The sequence below is a fragment of the Lethenteron reissneri genome, chromosome 23 (assembly GCF_015708825.2).
Source record: "Lethenteron reissneri isolate LAM-NWPU_2019-01 chromosome 23, ASM1570882v1, whole genome shotgun sequence".
Classification (NCBI taxonomy): domain Eukaryota; kingdom Metazoa; phylum Chordata; class Hyperoartia; order Petromyzontiformes; family Petromyzontidae; genus Lethenteron; species Lethenteron reissneri.
This window is the reverse complement of record NC_083801.1, coordinates 22,357,522-22,376,352: the sequence shown is the minus strand read 5'-3', so window position 1 is coordinate 22,376,352 and position 18,831 is coordinate 22,357,522. Positions and strand designations below refer to the sequence as shown.

Here is an 18,831-nt window from a genome sequence, read left to right as displayed (position 1 = left end):
CGCACTCCGCGGCTTCCACTTTTAATAGCTTCCTTGCGTGCGTAGCACACCGCTTGCATGTCACAGGGATGGAGTGCTGCGTGTGTGCCCGACCGTATATTTGTGTTGAAAAACTCAAATCTAGGTCAGTATGGGTTTATAATTGCCACGGGGTTATGTTGCAAGACTGTTCAGGATGCGACATTGCATAGCTTGCTGTTTTGTTTGGAGTGGATTTTTTTAAATTGTGACTGCATGGCCAAGGTGTAGGGACACAGCTGAGGCTTGTGAAACGTCTGTGCTTGAAGGCAGGTCTCTCTCATTCACGCCACCCTGGAACTGTATTAGCCACATCCGATGCGGTGGTCCGTTCGTCTGTTTGGCCCGTTGTCTGGATAGCGTTGTTCCCAATTTCAGACCTCCCAAGTACAAGCTAGACTCCTCTAAGGCTGTTGAGTAAAAAAAAATATCTCGGAGGGGAAAAAAATAAACACGGGGGATTTTTGTTGTGGAGGAATCTAAAATTGTACGATTGTTGAAATTCATAGATGCGGAGTCTGTTACTGTGACCCCGCAAACTGTTGTACCTCACTCGTGGATTACCGTACCTTTCCTGAAGGTCTTTGAGATCGCAATTAATACTCTCTCGTGAGATGCGGAGGTCTGCTGGAGGCTTAGTGGCGTCAGGGCGCCATGCGGTTTCATGGCAGGCGCACGCCCGCCCTGGGCTCGCTAATGGAAAGGTGATTAGCAAAACAAATATTTTCCACCATTAGGCTCCCGTTAACGCCGCTTGACCAATGGGTACGGAGCGCCGATGGCCGCCGGGGTGCACTGAGCTGGCACGGCGGGGCCGGCGTTTGTCGCTGGCTGTAGCAAAAAGGCGGCGTTTGATATTAATGAGATCCGCGATGACGCATTGCATTGCCGCTGGCCTGCCTTACGCCCCAGGTCACCTGAGGCTCCCTCCTGCATTGAGTTCCCCCCACCCCACCTGAACGCAACTTCGATGAATATTTGATGGCGCTTTTCGACGGAGGTCTCCATACCTCTGCCTGCCTTTATTTTGTTTTGTCGCGTCCCTTTTCAGGAGCCGCTTGAGAGAGTGGAATGGCTCTGCGCTCGATCGGTCCATTGTCCTCATGGAGACACTCTCAAGTGAAAACATCTGCTCCATTGTGGTGTGGATGACGACACCATGTAAATTCATAAATAAGCGAATGAAGCACCGGATAAAACGAGCGTGACAAAGACTAATGATGCCCGCGATAAATATTGAATTTTACAACTGTCAACAAGTTGGCATTTTATTTGTCCACTCGATCCGGTGTTGCAACATTACTCGCGGCTCCCCCGATTCTCTCCACCCTCTCGATTGTGCCTTTAATTTACTCCCTCTGAAGGATCGGGTGCCACAAAGATTGACCTGGGAACGCCGTAGATAAACGGTTATGGATTGGAAACGCTTGTGCCAGAGTGATGGTTCACGTTGATCCGGGGCCGTCAGTCAGCCTTAAAGGCCGGCGCGTCACGGCCCCCGCGAATCGACGTTGATGACCCATCCGTGCGTCGCCGTCGCACCTCCTCACTCGAGCGCGTGCGGGGCGTTGAAAGGCGCGTGCACGCTGCCCCAGATTGCAGAATTAAGCACCCGTGGGTGGGCGGGTGGGGTGTGCGTAGGAGACCCGTTACACAAACTCGAGGATTTTAAATAGACGCACGTATGTGTTAGTTGTAAAAGAGGAAGAGTGAGAATACTGTGGTGAACGTTGGCGCGGTGGCAGGCGCACTGTGCTCCCACCCGAGTTCGATTCCCGGCCAAGGGTCGCGTCAGTTCGCGGGCGGGCATCGGAATTGGTCCCGGGCTCCCATTCGGTTTGACCAAATCGCACTGACCAGTGCGGTGAAGTATAGTCAAACCCAAATGCATGACACGATATGGGTAGACCCTCATTGGGCAGAGGATTGACAAAGGGCTGTCCAACAATAATAATTATTATTATACAGTCATATAATTTATTTACTCAGCAAATCGTCACTGTATCTCGTGATTTTTGTTGAAGGTGGGTTCTGCGTTGAGCTCTTGGGATAATTTTAAAGAGCGTATTGTACAAAGGAGGATACCGGAGTACAGGTAAGAGCACAATGCTCAAAACCTGACACCGATGGGTTCATGAACCCGCTCGCCGTCCACTGCATAGCCGAGCAGCAGGTTCGAGTGTTCCACAACTCTACAGAGTAAATACCCAGAGCTTTGCCCAGCTCACCAAGACATCACCTGGAATAGCATTTGATCTCGCCAGGCGTCAGAAGCTAAGCGGGGACCCGGCTGGGAGGGGCGATCACCGAGCACACAACAGGCATGGAGAAAGCTTGCGGCGCGACACGGTGGGGCAGTAGAGGGCAGCAGAGCAAAATCTATTGTTGTACTCTACTTCTTCTATGCTTCCCTCCCCCAAGGAACTCGTGGGCTTGCTCCCTCGTGCCCCCCCCCCGACTGCCTCCCACCGCCCTCCACGTCCCCCCACCTCCCCCCACCTCCCCCCAAGGAAACTATCAGTGAGCCACACGGTGGACCTGCGGAGAGGTGCTCCTGGCAAACCTGTTTGCCATTCCTGCATACGATATACCCCTGACAAGGCCCTTCCCATCCGATACCTCGTGTTCACTGCACATACTGATGTGGCAAAGAAGACGTGTCATTAAACATTACCAAGAAGGAACACAATTAGATACAGTGTATAGAAAGGTATCGGTGGAGTGGTGGTGCAGTGGTTAGTACGCTGCGTTATGAAACCAGCTGCATTAGTTAAATTCCAGACCACGGCTAACATCAGTTGTGAGTGACATCTAAATCCATCATAATCCCTCTGCTTTACTACACCAATCCACACCAACCGGTGTGGTGAAGTATGGTCAAAGATGTTAACTACCTCGCCTGGTATACAGGACAGTCATGGGTTCGATACCGACCCTGACGCCTCTATATTTGAATGTTGCATGTTCTCCCGTGCTTGTATGGATTTTTTCTCTGGGTCCTCCGGCTTTTCCTTCCACATTTAAAAAGATGTGTTTTGAGTATTTGCCTGCTATAAATGTCCACACGGTAAGCCACTTCGTTGAGCCGTCATTTGTGGCCAGACTAATATAACTCAGTGGGCCTTACCTAGCAAAATAAAAACTAGTTTAATCTCACCCATCAATGAGTGGATTTGACAAGAAGGGATTCACATGTGCATGCATTGAGCAAAATTGAAATGTGTGTGCTGGAAATCTTAAAACTGATCATGGCAGGGAAACAGTGCAGAAGTTCGCAAAGAACAAGTGGTGACTTAATTTCCTACCCTCGCCGTCACGCACGCGCGCATGCACGCGCACGCACGCACGCTCCTCGTACTCACTCGCTCACTCACGCCACTTGCATGGGTAACTCCAGTGTGTTACTGGAACAATTGAAGAAGAAAAAAAACTCCCCGGACCTTTAATCAGCGTTAGGGCCGTGGCCACGCACGCCTGGAGAAACACCGTTTGTTATGCAAGTTGCTCACAGAATGTGTGGGTCGCCTCCACCCCGCGGAGAATCAAAGGGGAGTGCGTTTGAAACACGCGCTCTGTGGGATGCTCTTGTTGAAAAGATGGCAAAGTCAGGGCCACGCTAACTGGCCCTGCTTGCTTGTTTGACCGTGCCCCTCTCATCCCCCCGGGGCTTGGCAAATCAACCCCTCGGCTGCTTGTGTTGATCGAGTGAGCGCACACCGTTTAACCTGCGGATCGCACCCGGGCTAATTCCTGTCCCGGCAAAACTTGCCGGAAGATTCCCGCGCCAGACCACTCTCCACGAAGATGAAAGGGGTGGGGAGTTGTAAATGATCAATGTTGAATTATGAACACGGCACACGACTTCACAGCGTCATTAATAAATGCAGGCTTGGATACATACTGCAGGATGATGAGAGCCTGTAATGGTAGCATACATTATTATTAATGTCACTTCCGAGTGCATTCTGGTCGAATAGGAGATGGTTTATTTTACAGTCCTGGTAATTTTCTTTACGTGCATGATTACAGTCCATTGACATTCCACTGCTGCATGAAGTTTTACCCATGCTGTGTCAGTCACGTGGCTCGTTTGACCTTATTTAATCATGCAGGTCACACTGCATGTTGGTGAAGGGGTTGACCCTGGACTTTAATCTGTTAACTGTGGTCAGGAATCAAACTCAGGTCTCTGGGTTCATAACGCTGTGCTCTAACAGACAATTGCTCCACCCCATACTGTCATATCATGCACTATATGAATGCAGATTGCATTAGATTGTGCATACAAAGACAAAGATCCCCCTATAGTGTTAAAATACGTATGGGCAAGTGCTGTTAGCGAGCACCTATGAAGGCTGGTATGGTACACGAGAGGGTGGGTGGGCAGCACCATGCCCGACCGCCTTTGTCTCCCCAGTGGCGATGTTTACACACCGCACCAGGTACTCATTTGACGAAGAGTCTACATATATTGCGCATACAGTACACTGCACACAATGTCAAATCTCACACCCATAATGAATATAAATCATGCCTTGGAAATAATACACTCACACATACCTCCACAGATACATCCTTTCCCACATTGGGAAACACTTTACAGAGACCTATTCACAGAGTTCTGTGCTACCGTTCAGTAGGTCATCTGTAGCTGCACTTGGCTTTATATTTCTCCCACTTTAAGATGCCCGTTTTGCTCTCTGACTTAAGTACGTCCAATAATTAATTAGTGTAAATATCACGTTTAGGAGCACCTCTTTGTCGTGGCTGACTGGGCTTGAGACCATTGCACTTGGCAAGGACGGGGATAACCTTTTTGACCCAGGGCTTGAACCCACTATCTCTGAGATACAGGCTCATGACTGACACAAGAATCCCTTTAAGCAGCTGGCCCAGCCAGCCGTGAAATTGTTTTACTTAAGTCAGTTGTTTTTAACCTGGCCATGCTGCCGTATGGCCCAGTATTAATAGTTGTCTGTTATAATATCCCAATTGTGCCATCCATAAGGCAGATATTGTCTCATTAAGTTATTTAGCTCGGGGTTGCTTGCGGTAGCTCAGATCAGAGGTAATAAAAGCATAGTCCCATTTTAATGGTTTGAGGTTTATTTATTTCATTTTGAAGATGATGTCTCGTACTGAAAAAACTCATTAAACAGCCGTGCTCTCTCATGCCTGCTTTCATGTGGTGAGTGAGCAATTACCTTGTGAAGCCACACATTATTCAGCGGACTATTTTCTTTCTTAGACGCGAATCTTTTGGTGGCAAAGGACCTGACTGATGGCTTTATTTTCCCTCCACAGCGCTGGTAATAACAATAATATATACTTATAAAATGCATTGGAGGATTGCCAGATATTACACATGTACACTTGACTCTGCCTGGTGCATTTAACATTCTTTCAAATATTAATAAGCTTTCGAGCAATAAAGTTAACATTTATGAGGTTTCGTATTATGGATTACGATAACTCACCCATTCTCAAAAATAAATAAAGGAATAAATAAATAAAGAACGCGCTCAAACAAATAAAAAACTCACGAGACACCAAAAATATGGTCTTGAAAAATGTGCCCTCAGAAAGGAGTTACACAAAAAATCCCGCGTGCGTGTCCTTGCAGAAACCCGCTAGGCGCGTTCTTATTTTGGCCTCCTGTAAGCGCAGGCGGCTCGTAGCTGAGGCTAGCAGCGGATTTAAATTAGCTACGAGCTGGGCGGCGCCGCCTGGACAGCGCCACTCGCAGGCCCCACTGCAGCCGCCCCCACCCCCCGCCCCCTTTCAAAGGCTCCTCGTGCTCCACTCTTGAGATGGCTTGGCCCACTGCGATAAGCCGCGGTCGCTGACGCGGGGGTTTCCACATCAAAGGCCCCAGCTGCCACTACAGCGTCAGGGCTTCTGGCCACGGTGCGGGGCCAGCGGTTCTCCATCCGTTCGGCTTCGATCGCCTGCTCGAGGGAGAGCCTCGGAGCTGTGCGTCTGTGCGCTTGTTGTACTCGTTGTGTTGTCGCCAGCGATGGCGCGTCCGCGTGGGGCGCCGTGAAATCCTCGCACGCCCCTCGTGCCGTGATTACTCGTGATCGACTGCTAAAGAATGGCCTTAATATTATTGCGCTGCCTCCGTCAGCAATGCAGTGCCGTCGAACAACGGATAGAGTGATCATCTTAACTTATAACGCCTTGCTTCATGCAGAGCACACCCTGACTTTTTCAATGAAAAACATTTTTTGTATTCGGAGAGCCGTACGGAGTCTGGCAGGAGCCGAGCAAGCGAAGTTGCCTCTCGTGTCAATGAGAAGTGGTGAAAGTCACGCGCCCCACTGCGTATCTGCTGCCCACCCGTGGGCCCGCTCGCCGCAAGGCCTCGTGATGCCGCCAGCCCGCGTGCGGCGTTATCATTCGCGTTCTTGAGAGCGTCAGAGCCGAGTTCGCACGATAGGCGCTGCCACACACGGGGCCAGCGTGCAGAACTCTCTGCGTGGCCTCGGCAAGGTCGGCCGGAGCAGAGGGGCCAGAGCCGAGCGGTTTCCGTGCGGTTGGCCACCCGGTGCTCGTATCTGCCATCTCGAATCGCACGCACGCACACAAATTAGTAGAACAATTTCAAGTCATTATACAATTACTATTTTTATTATTAACCGAGGACACATTGATTAATTATCATCAGGATTTTCGATGCATTCAGAAATGTTAGCATGTATTGAACGTTCACAGCTGCGTAACTGTAGACGTAAAATGTTAACCGGTCTCCGGGTGAAGAGATACGGGGTGTGAGGAGCGTGCAATGGGGGTCAGGTTCAGAAGGAAGAGGACTTGCCTCAGCTGCTGGGGCTGTCGTGAAGAGTGTGGTGCTGACAGGTGATTTCAGTGGCTTGTGATAACTATAGATCACATGACACACATGATGGGCAGGCTGCCTTGCACAGGAAATCTTGTGGAACATGCCCCGTGGTGGCTCTTGTGAGATTTGCCTGGCGTCTAAATTGCATCGTGGGCCTACGAGCGTGCGTGCCCTGTAGGAGTGGAGCGATACATCGATTCATTCTAGACATGTTGATTCTTAAGCTCACAAAACACGCTCCGAAATGGCGTGTGTAAGTGTTGATGCTCTTCGCTGTGTATGTGCTCAATGTCATGGATTCAGGTCACTGTTGCAGTCAGTGTCGGCGCCATTATTCACCGCAATTTAAAAACATAATTACCTTGAACCAAAATTGTATGCAGAATCTTGCTAAGCCATCGCATCGTTGGTTTGATTTTTTTTTTTCAACCACCACAAGGATTGTTCTAAAACCACGAGTGATTTCAGAATTCTTTATTTCAATTCGGTCTATGTTTAGCTTTGAGCTCAATGTTGCTTTGTAATGATGAGACACGCTTTTGCCAGACCAAATGTGATTTCTATTCTCCGGGCCTGTTGGTCATAATTGGTACCAAAATAATGAATCACTTAAGGAGGAATGCATCCAAGAGTATGACCACCGTGGAGATGGAGTGGTGATCTCCGTTCATGTGCAGCAGTGAGAAGGATGGTAACAGCAGTGTACCGTGATGGGTAATGACGGTGTGGGGAGGGCCTTCATCTAGCAGTGGAATGATGATGGTCGTTATGATGGGCAGAGCCTGATGAGACACCAAGTCTCTCTTGCAAGAAAGTGAGTTGGCATCACCTCCCTGAGTTGGTGCGTTGGTGCAGTAGTGCAGTAGCTCGCTGCTTTGTGAATCTGGTGATCTGAGTGTGGTTCACCAGCCAGCGTGACCCAACAACCCCGACCCCCAACACGGCGTGGGGAGGCCTTCATCTGGCATTTGCATTGACAAGGGGCTGCCAATGATCACAACGTGTATTATCGTTATGAACTCTCCCACCCCACCGCCCCTCTCTGCCTTTGCATTAATCCTAAGATTGCCTCATTTTACATGGCTGGCTTGCAATGTGACTATTAATGGCTGAGATGGCTGGGCTGGATAGGCAGGTGTTGGAATAATTACTCATTCTGTGATTTTCCTGCGGTCATTGTGTGCTTGCAAATAGTCCTGGCTCGTTAGAAGTGGCCGCATTAATAACTCGGTGCCGCCGAGGTGGGTTTTGTGGGACGTGGGAGCGGACCATGCGTGTTTGACATTCGGCGGCGGGAAGGGGACTTCATCAATAGCGGCTGTCACCACCATTCCCTGGCCTGTCTGCCTTCCTGCCACTGCGTAGGGGAAAAAAATGTAATGAAAGGCAAAACAAGCTGTGAGGGAGAGAGGGAGAGAGGGAGACACACGAGGAGAGAGAGAGAGAGAGAGCGGGTGAGAGCGAGCGCTGGATAAGAATGAGTAAAGAGACACGGAGGAAGAGGGATGCACGATACAATGGACGAAACGGCAAAGGGACGCTGCGACGAGTGACCGAGAGAGGGCGAGACGTTGATCAAACGAGAGCACCGTAAGGGCAACAGAGGGGGAAACGGCGAATAAAAGGCGCAGTGTGTGCGTGCCGTGGCGGAGACGCGAGGTGAGGGGATGGGAGGGAGAGAGCGAGACTGATGAGGCTGCTGCTGCTATGGCGTTGTGTAACGGCGGGTGTCCCTTTGTCAGGCAGCTCACGTAGTCGTCTCCGCCGCGATATGCATCGCAAGCTCCGCGTCCGCCTTCAAACAAAGAGAAATCTCGAGGCGATGGCAACCTCTCCTCTGCACGTCGAGCGGTGAGCAGCAATGAGCGACACGTGCGGCGGCGGCGCGAGGGTTTGGTTTCGTGAGTTCCCAGCGGCTATCGTTTGCCGTCGGAGTGCCTCGAGTCGTTTGAACGAAAGATAAAAAAAAACACGCCGAGAGCGGTTTGGCGGAGTGTCCTCGCGCGACGGTGGCGAGCCACTTGAGGGTTACGGGGAACGCGAGTGGGACGTGTTGATTGACGAAGGCCAAAGCACGGCAAATGCCCTGTGCGTGTGTGCAGCACTGTGTACGTAGCGGCATGGGCTGCGAGGAAGTCCACTGTTCCGGCGAATGGCCTCAACCGGCGTGGATAAATCTCGCCTGCCGTGCGACGGTGTAGAGGTCACGGAGGGAGCTGCTGCTGCTGCTGCTGCTCCACTCTCGTCGTCGTCGTTGGTTTTGGAGTGTGGGGAGGAAGGGGGTGGCATGGGTGAGGCTCGCTTGCCAGGGACGGTGCATCCTTGTTGGCCGTGGCGAATGTGTTGGTGCTGCTCGCACAGTGCCTGCCAGCGAGTGATTTGAAGCTCGCCAACCAATTTGGTTTGGGTCCAAGTTCAAGTTTATTTATTTATTTCAACATAAATCCCTGCCACACTCCCCCCCCCCCCCCCACCGCAGCCTTCCTGATAAGCCGCACGCCAAACCACTGCTCCCCCAGCACAGCCCACGGCCCCCACCTCGTCACGGTTTCTCTGTTGCCATGACGACGGCGGCCGCGGAGATGGGGACCAGCGACAGTGCTCACCTTGTTCAGGCCCGAGGTCACTCTCCCCCACCCCCCCCCTTTGTCCGCGTGTGCACACGTGTGTGTGCAGAAAACACACGTGCACACGCGCGCACGCTCTGCCTTTCCCATGTCCTCACGGCTTGGGAGGTTTGTTATGACTGTGGAGATCTAAAGACTGGGAGAGAAGGGAGCCAGGCTGACAGAACGTGACGCTAAGTAGCGCTAAATCAGTTTGTTTTTATTTAAAACAGCAGCTGCTCACGGGTGCCGCCGCTTGCTTTCCTCGGAGCCTGCGCAGCGTCACGCGTGGAGTGCACCTCGCAGTTTAAACAGCGGTCGGTTTTTAAAACAAAAAATGTTACGTTGCGCTACCGCCGGTCGCTTCTCTTCGTCGCCGCTGTTACAGTATCTCGGTGATTTTGATGATTTATTTTGGAATCTGCACGTCCTGTCTCTCCGGCATGTTTCCACCCCGCTAAGGACGTGTGAACGGCTCCGTGAGAATCTGCCACGCGTGGCTTGGGGCTCTTCCACGGAACGCTCCCTTTGCACGTCTGACACCGCGGCCAGACGTGGGTGACGGCCGCAATTGTAACCTGTTGAGAAAATGTTGCGGTCAAAACAAAACCGGCAACTTTAACCGCTGATGGGCTGTGTAAATAAAAACTTTTGTTCTTTTAAATGGCGATTTTCTCTGCATCGAGGGCCTGCTAACAGTCAATTTTGAAGTACTGGGGCCCCATCCATAAATGACACAGGCAAGGGCTGAAAAATGTTGATGTCACCGCATTTATCAGAGCTCGAAGCATATTGAGGGGGAGCTGACGCCGTTGGTCAGAGTTCTACCCACAACGTAAGTTCCACGCATTCCTCCTCCTGATTTATGAAGCCACATTGCATTTCATATATAGCATGCGAATAAGCAGGTTGGTGCAGTCTCTGACCGCACTATGTGTTTAGGCCATTATCGCCATCAAAGCCCAGAGCGTTGACTGTGCAAGATGAGTTTGTGCGAGACATCTAGGCAAGTAACACTGCATCATTTCATCAAGCGATTCTTACGCTCATGATATATGCATCAAATGACGTGGGTGAGAATCAATTATTTACGGCCTCTGCAATTAATAAACAAATTATATGCTCTTAGTCTTTGGTTCTTTCGGTAAAGTCACGTAGATAGAATAATAATAAAATATAAAGTGAATAAAAAAACACTAATGTAGACTGTAGCCTGGTTCTTAATCGGAGTGAGTGTACTGGCAGTCTAGTATATGCTCTTGTACAATTTAGACGTAATGGGCAGTACAGAGCTGTAGAGAGGCTTGGCGCCGCACAATGTCCGACGTTTGGCTCCACGTCCTGGCTCCTTCTTCAGGAATCGAATTGAGCGGTTCCTGATTCTGCCTCGATGATATGAGCATACCGGGGGATTTAACTCTCGAATCGAAAATCGCTGCCCCCGAATTGTAGCGGCTCATCGAGGGGTTGACTCACGATGTGCCGAACGACCTCGCGCGTGCCCAGGGTGTGGGTGGGTACGCGCGGGGTCAATCGCGCGTTTCCCACTCGCGCCGTGCCTCTCATTTTTCACCACCGATGCAGGGCAGCGAGGTGTCATCGCTCAAATTACAGTGGATCAAAATGACACCCACAGTTAACGTTATCAAAAGAAGAATTAAAAAATTCCTTGCACGGTTGTCAAAATTTGGCTTCACAAAGCGATTGTGAATCGCAACATGCTCTCGTCTGCTGAAGTCAATCAAATTAAACTGTTTGGTCTTCGCTTGCCCGTTTTTCAATTTCACCCAGCAATGAAAGATCGCCAGCATAGGCTAATTTTCCTACAACAATCAACTCACGGTTGTATTCAACAGCTGTTGTCAGCGATACTGTGTGTTGCGCCCAGGCATGCCCCAGGGGATGGGGGGTGGTAGTAAAGGAGATGGGGAGGGAGAGCTGTGTGGCGGTGGGGGAGGGGCGTGGGGCGACGTGTGTCCGGATGGAGTGAAGTGTCGCAACCGAAACACGTGGGGAAGAAGATGGAACGTGATTTATGACGGGGCGGCCGTGCGCTCATGTCCCCGCGCCCGCCGCCGTCGCCACCACTTCTGTTGGCTCCTCCTCGGCGTGGGAGACGACACGGGAGTCCTGGAAACTACGGGCGTTGTCGGGCGAGCGGACAAGTTCATGGGGTTGACATTGAAGGTGGCATTCCTGTTGTTCCGCGGAGAGCGGCGGTAAGGCGAGAGTGTGTTGGTGTGCGTGCGTGTAGTGCGTTTGCCTGTGTATGTATGCGTACTTGTGTGTATGTGTGCGTGCGTGGAGCCGTGATGCGGTGGTTCACACACCGTGCTATGAAACCCGCGGCTCGAGTTTGATTCCCGGCCACAGATAACATCAGTGGCGGGGGTGGTGTGTGTCATCCTTTCTCCTGGACTTACCGGAGATGAAAGGCGAGAAGGAACCTGGGCCCTTGCCACAACACCCTTCCCATGTGCAGTGCTCACTTTTTACTATGTGCCCGCAATCCGTACTTTCCCATATGCACGATGAGGCTAGATGGGGGATCGTTGTCTTGTGTGTGTGTGTGTGTTTTGGCACGTGGTGAACAATCGATGCCATCCTGGAGAGAGTAGGTGGAGAGGCAACACTGAATCTAGGGGGACAGTTCAGTTCGATGGGCCAGGTGGTCATTGGGGCATTTAAATATGTAGGGTGCTCACTGCCATCAGCAGATTCTGTTGATCACAGGGGCCTCTTGAGAGTAGCACAGACATGGGTTAAATAATTGCAGAATCGTGTACTCATTTGAATGTAAATTGCTGCTACAGAAACAGAATATATCAATTAATCAATGGGATCCTTTAAGTATTTATAGCCAGGTAAGGACTCCTGTATATACAAGGGGTAGATAGGGGCCTCGTTAGTTTTTATGCTTGCTGCTACCAAGACTCGGAGACCAGGCCTGTAAATGCATGCATGCGTTACAACATTACGAACCTCGATGGTGCAAGATTTGCGTAATTATTACTTCCCAGAAGTCTTTAACTGTGATCTTCAGCTCGGCAGAGTCCTAAAAATATAATAACCTTCATTACAGATTTTTTTAAATCTCCGTTGCCAAATCAAGGATGGGGGTGTGCGGAATGTAATGAGCCAAGTCATTTCGGGGCTATTTACATCTAAATGATGTGACCGATAGCATTATCTCCCCATTTCATTTCCAGTTTCACCAAAGCGTGTAAATGTATGGGGAGGATGGACATAAGAGTTTAGAGGAGGGTGGAGGAGGCGTAGCTGATGGGTTTCGCTAAATTCTTGTATCATCTGCCAAGGGCTATTAATCCAGAGGGGACGTACTCGCGTGCAGAGACCTCTGCATCCACCATCGCCCTCCCCCGGATTTCCCAGGGTGCACCGCGAAGCCACAGAAGACGCGCTCGAGAGGCGCGCCGCACACCGATTGCAGTATCTGCTCACGAACGGCTCCATTGACCCTCATCCGCGCCCACGTCATTTGGCAGTGACGAGCCGCAGTTTGGAAGGGTCGCTGCTCTGCGTGTGGCGCCCCGGCTCTGGGTATGGGGCCGGTGCTGTGGCTATGAGGGCAGCACAAGCAGCTGTTGTCCGCTCGATGCGTGCCATCGATATTGCACCACGAGCAGCAACCTGAACTAATACACCGCAACCGGCAGAAGTTGGCAAGTCTCTTGCGAGCACTTAGGGCGTCCGTGTTTCGTGCCCTCTGGTCTTGTACCATTCTTCTTGCGAGTGTCGTTTCTTCTGGCTGATTTCCTTCCACTGCAGGAGATATCTTTCAAACTCACAAGCGCAGAAACTTGTCCTACACATTATAATATAAACAAATTAGATGTATTTCTTTATCGATTATCTTCTTTAGTGATTGGTTTAATTGATTAATTGACCAATCTTTATGATTAATTCACTACAATTGACTTGGTGTAGGGATCACTTTGGCAGGTGTCACTTTCTGTGGAAGCGTAACTCTGGAGCGCGATTGCTGCATCTGCCAGTCGAGAACTGCAAGCGATATTATTTAGGCCGACGGCATGCTGGCCATCTATTGACTTCACAACACGATAGAGCACTCATTTTCCTTTGATTTTAACAATGACAAAGATCCCCCGTGTAGCCTTTAAAGGCCTTTTGGGTCTGTGCTCTTTAGCGAGCAACTGATGAAGGCTGTAATGGGTTGGGTGGCCAACACCACATCCCCTGCCTGCTTTTGTCTCCCCGGTGCTGATGTTTACACACAGCACCAGCTGTTAATTTAAGGCAGAGTCGAACTAGGGGAGGCCCATAATCAGATCAGTTATTCACCACCGTTGTTGGCCGTGAGCGGGAATCGAACTTGGGTCGCCGGGTTAGTAGCAGAGTTCGTTAACCACTGTGCCACCATCCCCCATCATGTGTGTGTATATATATTCACGCACTGTGTATATGCTGTGAGTATGCACAATCCCTATGTAATCTACGTATTCATTGCAAAGCTCTACTGCAGGAAACGTGTGTGGTTGAGAGCAGCTCGAGTTTCCAGCGTTCTTCCGGATTTGGGTGAGATCCTAGGATGGCGACGGCACGGTCCCAGAAGGGGGATCGAGGCTTGTGAGTCTGCGGCGAGGGGCATTGTTGAGGTCGGTGTACCTCGCCGCCGACTCGAGTAATTACAACGCAGCCCATTCGTAAATAATACTGTGGCCATAAAAGGGGGAAACAAAGAGCTTGGCAAAAGAATAGGTGACACGTTGTGCAACGGCCCTTCCTCATGGCACGTACACCGAGGCCAGAGCGATGGAGTGGATCAGGGCAGGAGCGATAACCGCAGGCCCCACGCGGTCTGAGAGGTGGCGGCTTCGCTCGGCCCTCGTGGCGGTCGCCCCGTTTGCCCCGGGGAGGGCGGCGCGCCGTCGTCATTCATCCCCCGGCTTCGTCGTCGCCTTGCAGGACGACGCTGCCGCCGTTGGGTTTTCGCTGCCACATGCCTGCCGGATTCCTCCCGCATTCCAGCCTTTGTGTGCGCCCCACTCAGGAACGTGATACTCGCACTTATAAAAGTCTCTCTCCTTTGCGGATGTTATTTAATAGTTCATCGAGATGTTAACTCCCTCGCCTGGTATGCAGGAGGAAGTGGGTTCAATCCCGACCCTTGACGCCTGCTGTAGATTTGGAGTTTGCGGTGTCTCTCTCCCCGTGGTTTCGTGGATTTTTCTCCGGATCCTCTGGGTTTCCGCTCCAAATTTAGAAGCATGTGTTTAGAATATTTGGCTGCAATTAATTAATTAATTAATGATAAGCCACTTCGTTGAGTCATCATTTGTGATGGCCAAGTCTCTTCTGAAAAATAGCTCTATAGCTCGGTGGGCCTTACCTGGTAAAATAAAAATAACTTTTAGTTGATTTGAAGCTTTCGTGACTGCAGAAATCCATACTCTTTGGTCTGCAGCAGACCATGCTTTCCCACCTGATGATGACCGCTTGTGTTGCGCCCGAAACGTCGTGATTTATTTTATACCTACGTGACTTTACCGGAAGAACCAAAGAGAGTATAGCTTTTAGTTTTCAATTGGTTATTCGTTCGTCTTGGAGAGGGTGGCGCACGACGATGCTCAGGCCGTGGTGGACGCTGCTTAGAGCAAGTAGAGGGGCGACGTTTGCCTGCGAGTCTCCCTCTGATGTTCTAGGGCTCTCGGTTCTTAACGATTTTCTCGATCCATCAATTCGAGTGAGAATCAATTGGCAGTGTCTCATTCGTGGCTATCGTATGCGATTTGATGTAGGCGCTGCTACATTTACCGCTGGCAAAAAATAAAACCCAACTAAATTGTGACAATGCGTAGAACTGCTCGGTAATCTTCTGCGGAAAAGTAATCCTACTCACAAATACCAAATCACTATCTTTGTACCATGTTGGATGTCAAAAACCTGCTCCGTGTTTTTGTCCACTGCTGCTCGGGACACAAACTCTTACCAGCGAGACCGTCCCCTTCGGTGCACGCTCGCTGCAGGTGGTGTCACGCACGGCTCGTTCCCGTCGCCGTGCCGAGCCGGCGCTCGGACCAACCGAGCGTACGATGGCCGTCCATTAGAGATAGTGGAGGGCGCACCGTCCGAGGAGCCGTTTCCCCCGCGGCTTGCGTGCGGTCCCCGCTCGACCCCGCCGTTTCTCCAGTGCCCTCACGCCGTCGCTTCGCCATCGCTGCCGAGTTTCAGCAATTAGTGCCCGCTGCGCTCGCCACCGATCGGTTCAATTTGGTCGGACCCCCGTGGGGCAGGAGTGAAGCCGGTGGTGCGGCAGGATTTTAAGGGAGGGTGGGTGGATGGGGGGAGGCTCTGTGGGCAGAGGGGATGGAGGCTATGGTTATTGGGGAATTGCAGTATTTTCCGCATTATAGGAGGCAATTTTGCCCCTTGCATTTCCAAGGAAAAGTTAAAAGTAATGAGTGTGTTAATGCTCAGTTTAACACGTAGCAAGCTTTCGCGACCAATATCATCCATAATACAGGTTTTTTTGGGTTAGATCACACAAATATAAATGTGTCGTTAAACTCGCCACCAACCGACACAGCCAACTAGAAAGGTTGTCACATAAACAGAACATGCCAATTCGTCACTAGTGCAGCACACCAGTGTTGGAGAGCCAAGCCACAACATTTACAAACGGAGTACGACGTTTCGCCAGGAATTACAACCGGCATCATCAGGTGGTAGCCAGATTTGTGGATAAATGCTCCTGTTTCGTTTCTTCACACGTCCAAGTTTAAGTCTGTGAGCCATGCGATATTTTCGGGAGTTGCACGACTAATACTGCTCAGTCCCGCCGGAGAGCCTGGGGCGTAGGATGCGGTTATTCACGACAAGTCCCATTATCTGGTTCGGGTGGCCGCAGTCACACCGTGGGTTGTCTTCAATTCTCCCCTTCTGGAGGAGGTGTTGCGCAGCGACCAGTTGCTGTTATGAAGCGGTTGATGGAGCACCGTAGTTGTCTTGGCACAGAGCGTCTTGTAATCCAGGAACATTCGGTAGTGCTGGGGTGAGATTTGGGGGCATGGGATGGAAGAGGGGTGGCCGGTGCCACTGTGCGTCGTTTTCCATCTCGCGTTCAATAGAGCAGCAGGCACGGTGCGCTGACAAATTCCACGAAGTGGTGTGAGTTTGGTGTTTTCAGTCTTTTATATGTAATATTTTTAGCTCCGTAATCCTTCACCAGAGATATTTATTGGATACAAATTGCATTATAAATGAGAATGAGGAATGGCTCTGTGCAGCCTTAACAGCCATATGCTGCTTTGATGTAGGTCTGGTTTGCGTAATTGTGGAACATAGTTTAAGTGTAATTGTGGGTAAACTATTTGGGCACATTCGGAACGGTATGCTTATCTTGCTTATTGCCTTTTATTTGCGGTTTTATGATGGGTGTAAATTCCTGTTGCAGTAGTAATGAGTAGAAATAAAAACATTCATGTAAACGGAGTTCAGCTTTTCAAATGATGTTTCGTCAAATACTACTTGCTATCTAATCTCCAGAAACATCGTGATGGGGGCACAGCAGCAAACAGCCACGATTGCTATCAAATAATTGGCGCAAGCTGCAGACGAGTGTCCAATGAGGCAACGCTTTCTTTTTATGGGGGCATTTACAGCCCCGTCTGACGCATTTATCCGTGGAAAAGTTGGGAAAAGCGCTCGTTAAACAGTTTGTAAACATATTTCTGACCGTCTGTCGGCGGCTGTGCTTCGTCCGCTCCTGTGTGAACGGGGGTACGTCTTGTCACGAAACGTTCGGGGCGATCCATGTATAGATACCCCACCAAAATAATGTGTAGAAATGATGGGAAAAACAACATTTTGAATTCAAAACCACTTCCCACATCCCACCAATCTCGTTACACTTCTTACATCTGTAGTGTTCATCACGGAGGCACACACTTGACTTGGAGGCAACACGTTTATTACAACACCCCAACCGGGTAACTACACAAACGTGTTGATTAACAACAGAGGTGATAGCCAACTTGAGTATTTCTAAGCCACAATGGGGCAACTACATAACCGGGTCAGTCGGTAACATTCTGACTGCCCCACGTTGCCGAGCGAAGACCGAAGATCGGAGAGACGTAGCACCGAGCGAGGGTTGATTCCAGAGAACAGCCCCGACCGGGGGCTTGGGACTCGGCCTTGATTGGCTGTGGCGTGGCCTGACTCCGTCCTTAGTCACGCCCCCTTCCAGATCCTTCTCGAAGACTCTGGGCCCTACACCACGTGTCCCTCTCTCCCCCTTTTGGGCCCCCCTTGCCACCTCGTCCGGTCACGTCCCCTCTCAGGGTCACCCAGACTGTCACGTCCTCACCCGACCTCTTTCTCACTGTCACCAGGACTATGCCCCCGAGGGCTCGCTTCCATGGCATACCCACTCTGGTGCCCGAGAGAGGCCCAAGACCCACAGCTCCACTCTTGTGATGGTAACTGGCGCTAACTGCCATAGTGACCCCATCTATGTCACTACACCTCTTTTAATCCTCTACTCGTACACTTAGATTAATTCCTTGTTAATGTATCACTAATTATGTACAGTGTTGATGTTGTGCACAGTAATACTATTATTGCTAATATCTTTGTAATAATATTATTACTATCTTCTTGGTTTTTTTGGTAAAGTCACGTAGAATGGAAATAATAAAATAATAAAATAAAACATAATAAAAATAATTCTCACGACGTTTCGGCCACAACGCAAGCAGCCGTCCTCAGGTGAAGACCAGGTCTGTGGCCGAAACGTCGTGAGAATTATTTTTATTATGTTTTATTTTATTCTTTTATTATTTCCATTCTACGTGACTTTACCGAAAGAACCAAGAAGATGAATCCCTGCAGTCACGAAAGCTTTAAATCGAATATTATTACTACTATGGCTGCGCCAATACTGTGACACCACTCAACTCAAGTCTCCCTTGCAAGCACTGTTACGTGACAAAGAGTGTCTCGGTGCAAGCCTTAATAAATAAAGGTTTCGTGGGATTGATGATACGACCACAAAATGACAGTGCGACAGCAGGAGTTTAAGAATGCGCCTTCGGGAACTTGTGAATGAAATCACAATCATTGCGAATGAATCTGGACGGCCCCTTGAAGTAAATGAAAGGGTTGCAGGAGGAGAAAGGCGTGGGAATGAAACCTGAAGGGTAGCTCAGAGGAAGTGTCAGCGTAGAACAGGTTTTCAGCAGAGATATATTTACTGCTTGCCAGCAGGGGTTGATGGAACAGAGGAGGGAAACTCCGTACTTCAATGGTAGGTTGAAGTGTAACGTGGAGCAGTGGTTCACGTCGATTAAGCTTTGAGCCAGGAAGGATCAATTGAAAAAAAAA

The 18,831-nt window shown here is 50.2% G+C and overlaps 1 protein-coding gene across 10 annotated transcripts in view; it reads left to right on the top strand.

Annotated features, from left to right (window-relative positions):
* Nucleotides 1-18,831, top strand: part of NCKAP5 (NCK associated protein 5) — a 264,077-nt gene that overhangs the window by 67,925 nt on the left and 177,321 nt on the right. For 3 of the 10 annotated variants that reach the window (XM_061557706.1, XM_061557705.1, XM_061557718.1), the window contains exon 1: nt 11,521-11,684. The exons of 5 other annotated variants lie outside the window; for them this stretch is intronic. In XM_061557706.1, coding sequence (XP_061413690.1) covers nt 11,523-11,684 — 162 coding nt within the window. In that variant the 5' untranslated portion in view covers nt 11,521-11,522. Of the gene's footprint in view, nt 1-8,145; nt 8,711-11,520; nt 11,685-18,831 lie in introns of those variants that run through there. 2 more of the 10 variants (XM_061557711.1, XM_061557710.1) reach the window with 2 other exon arrangements.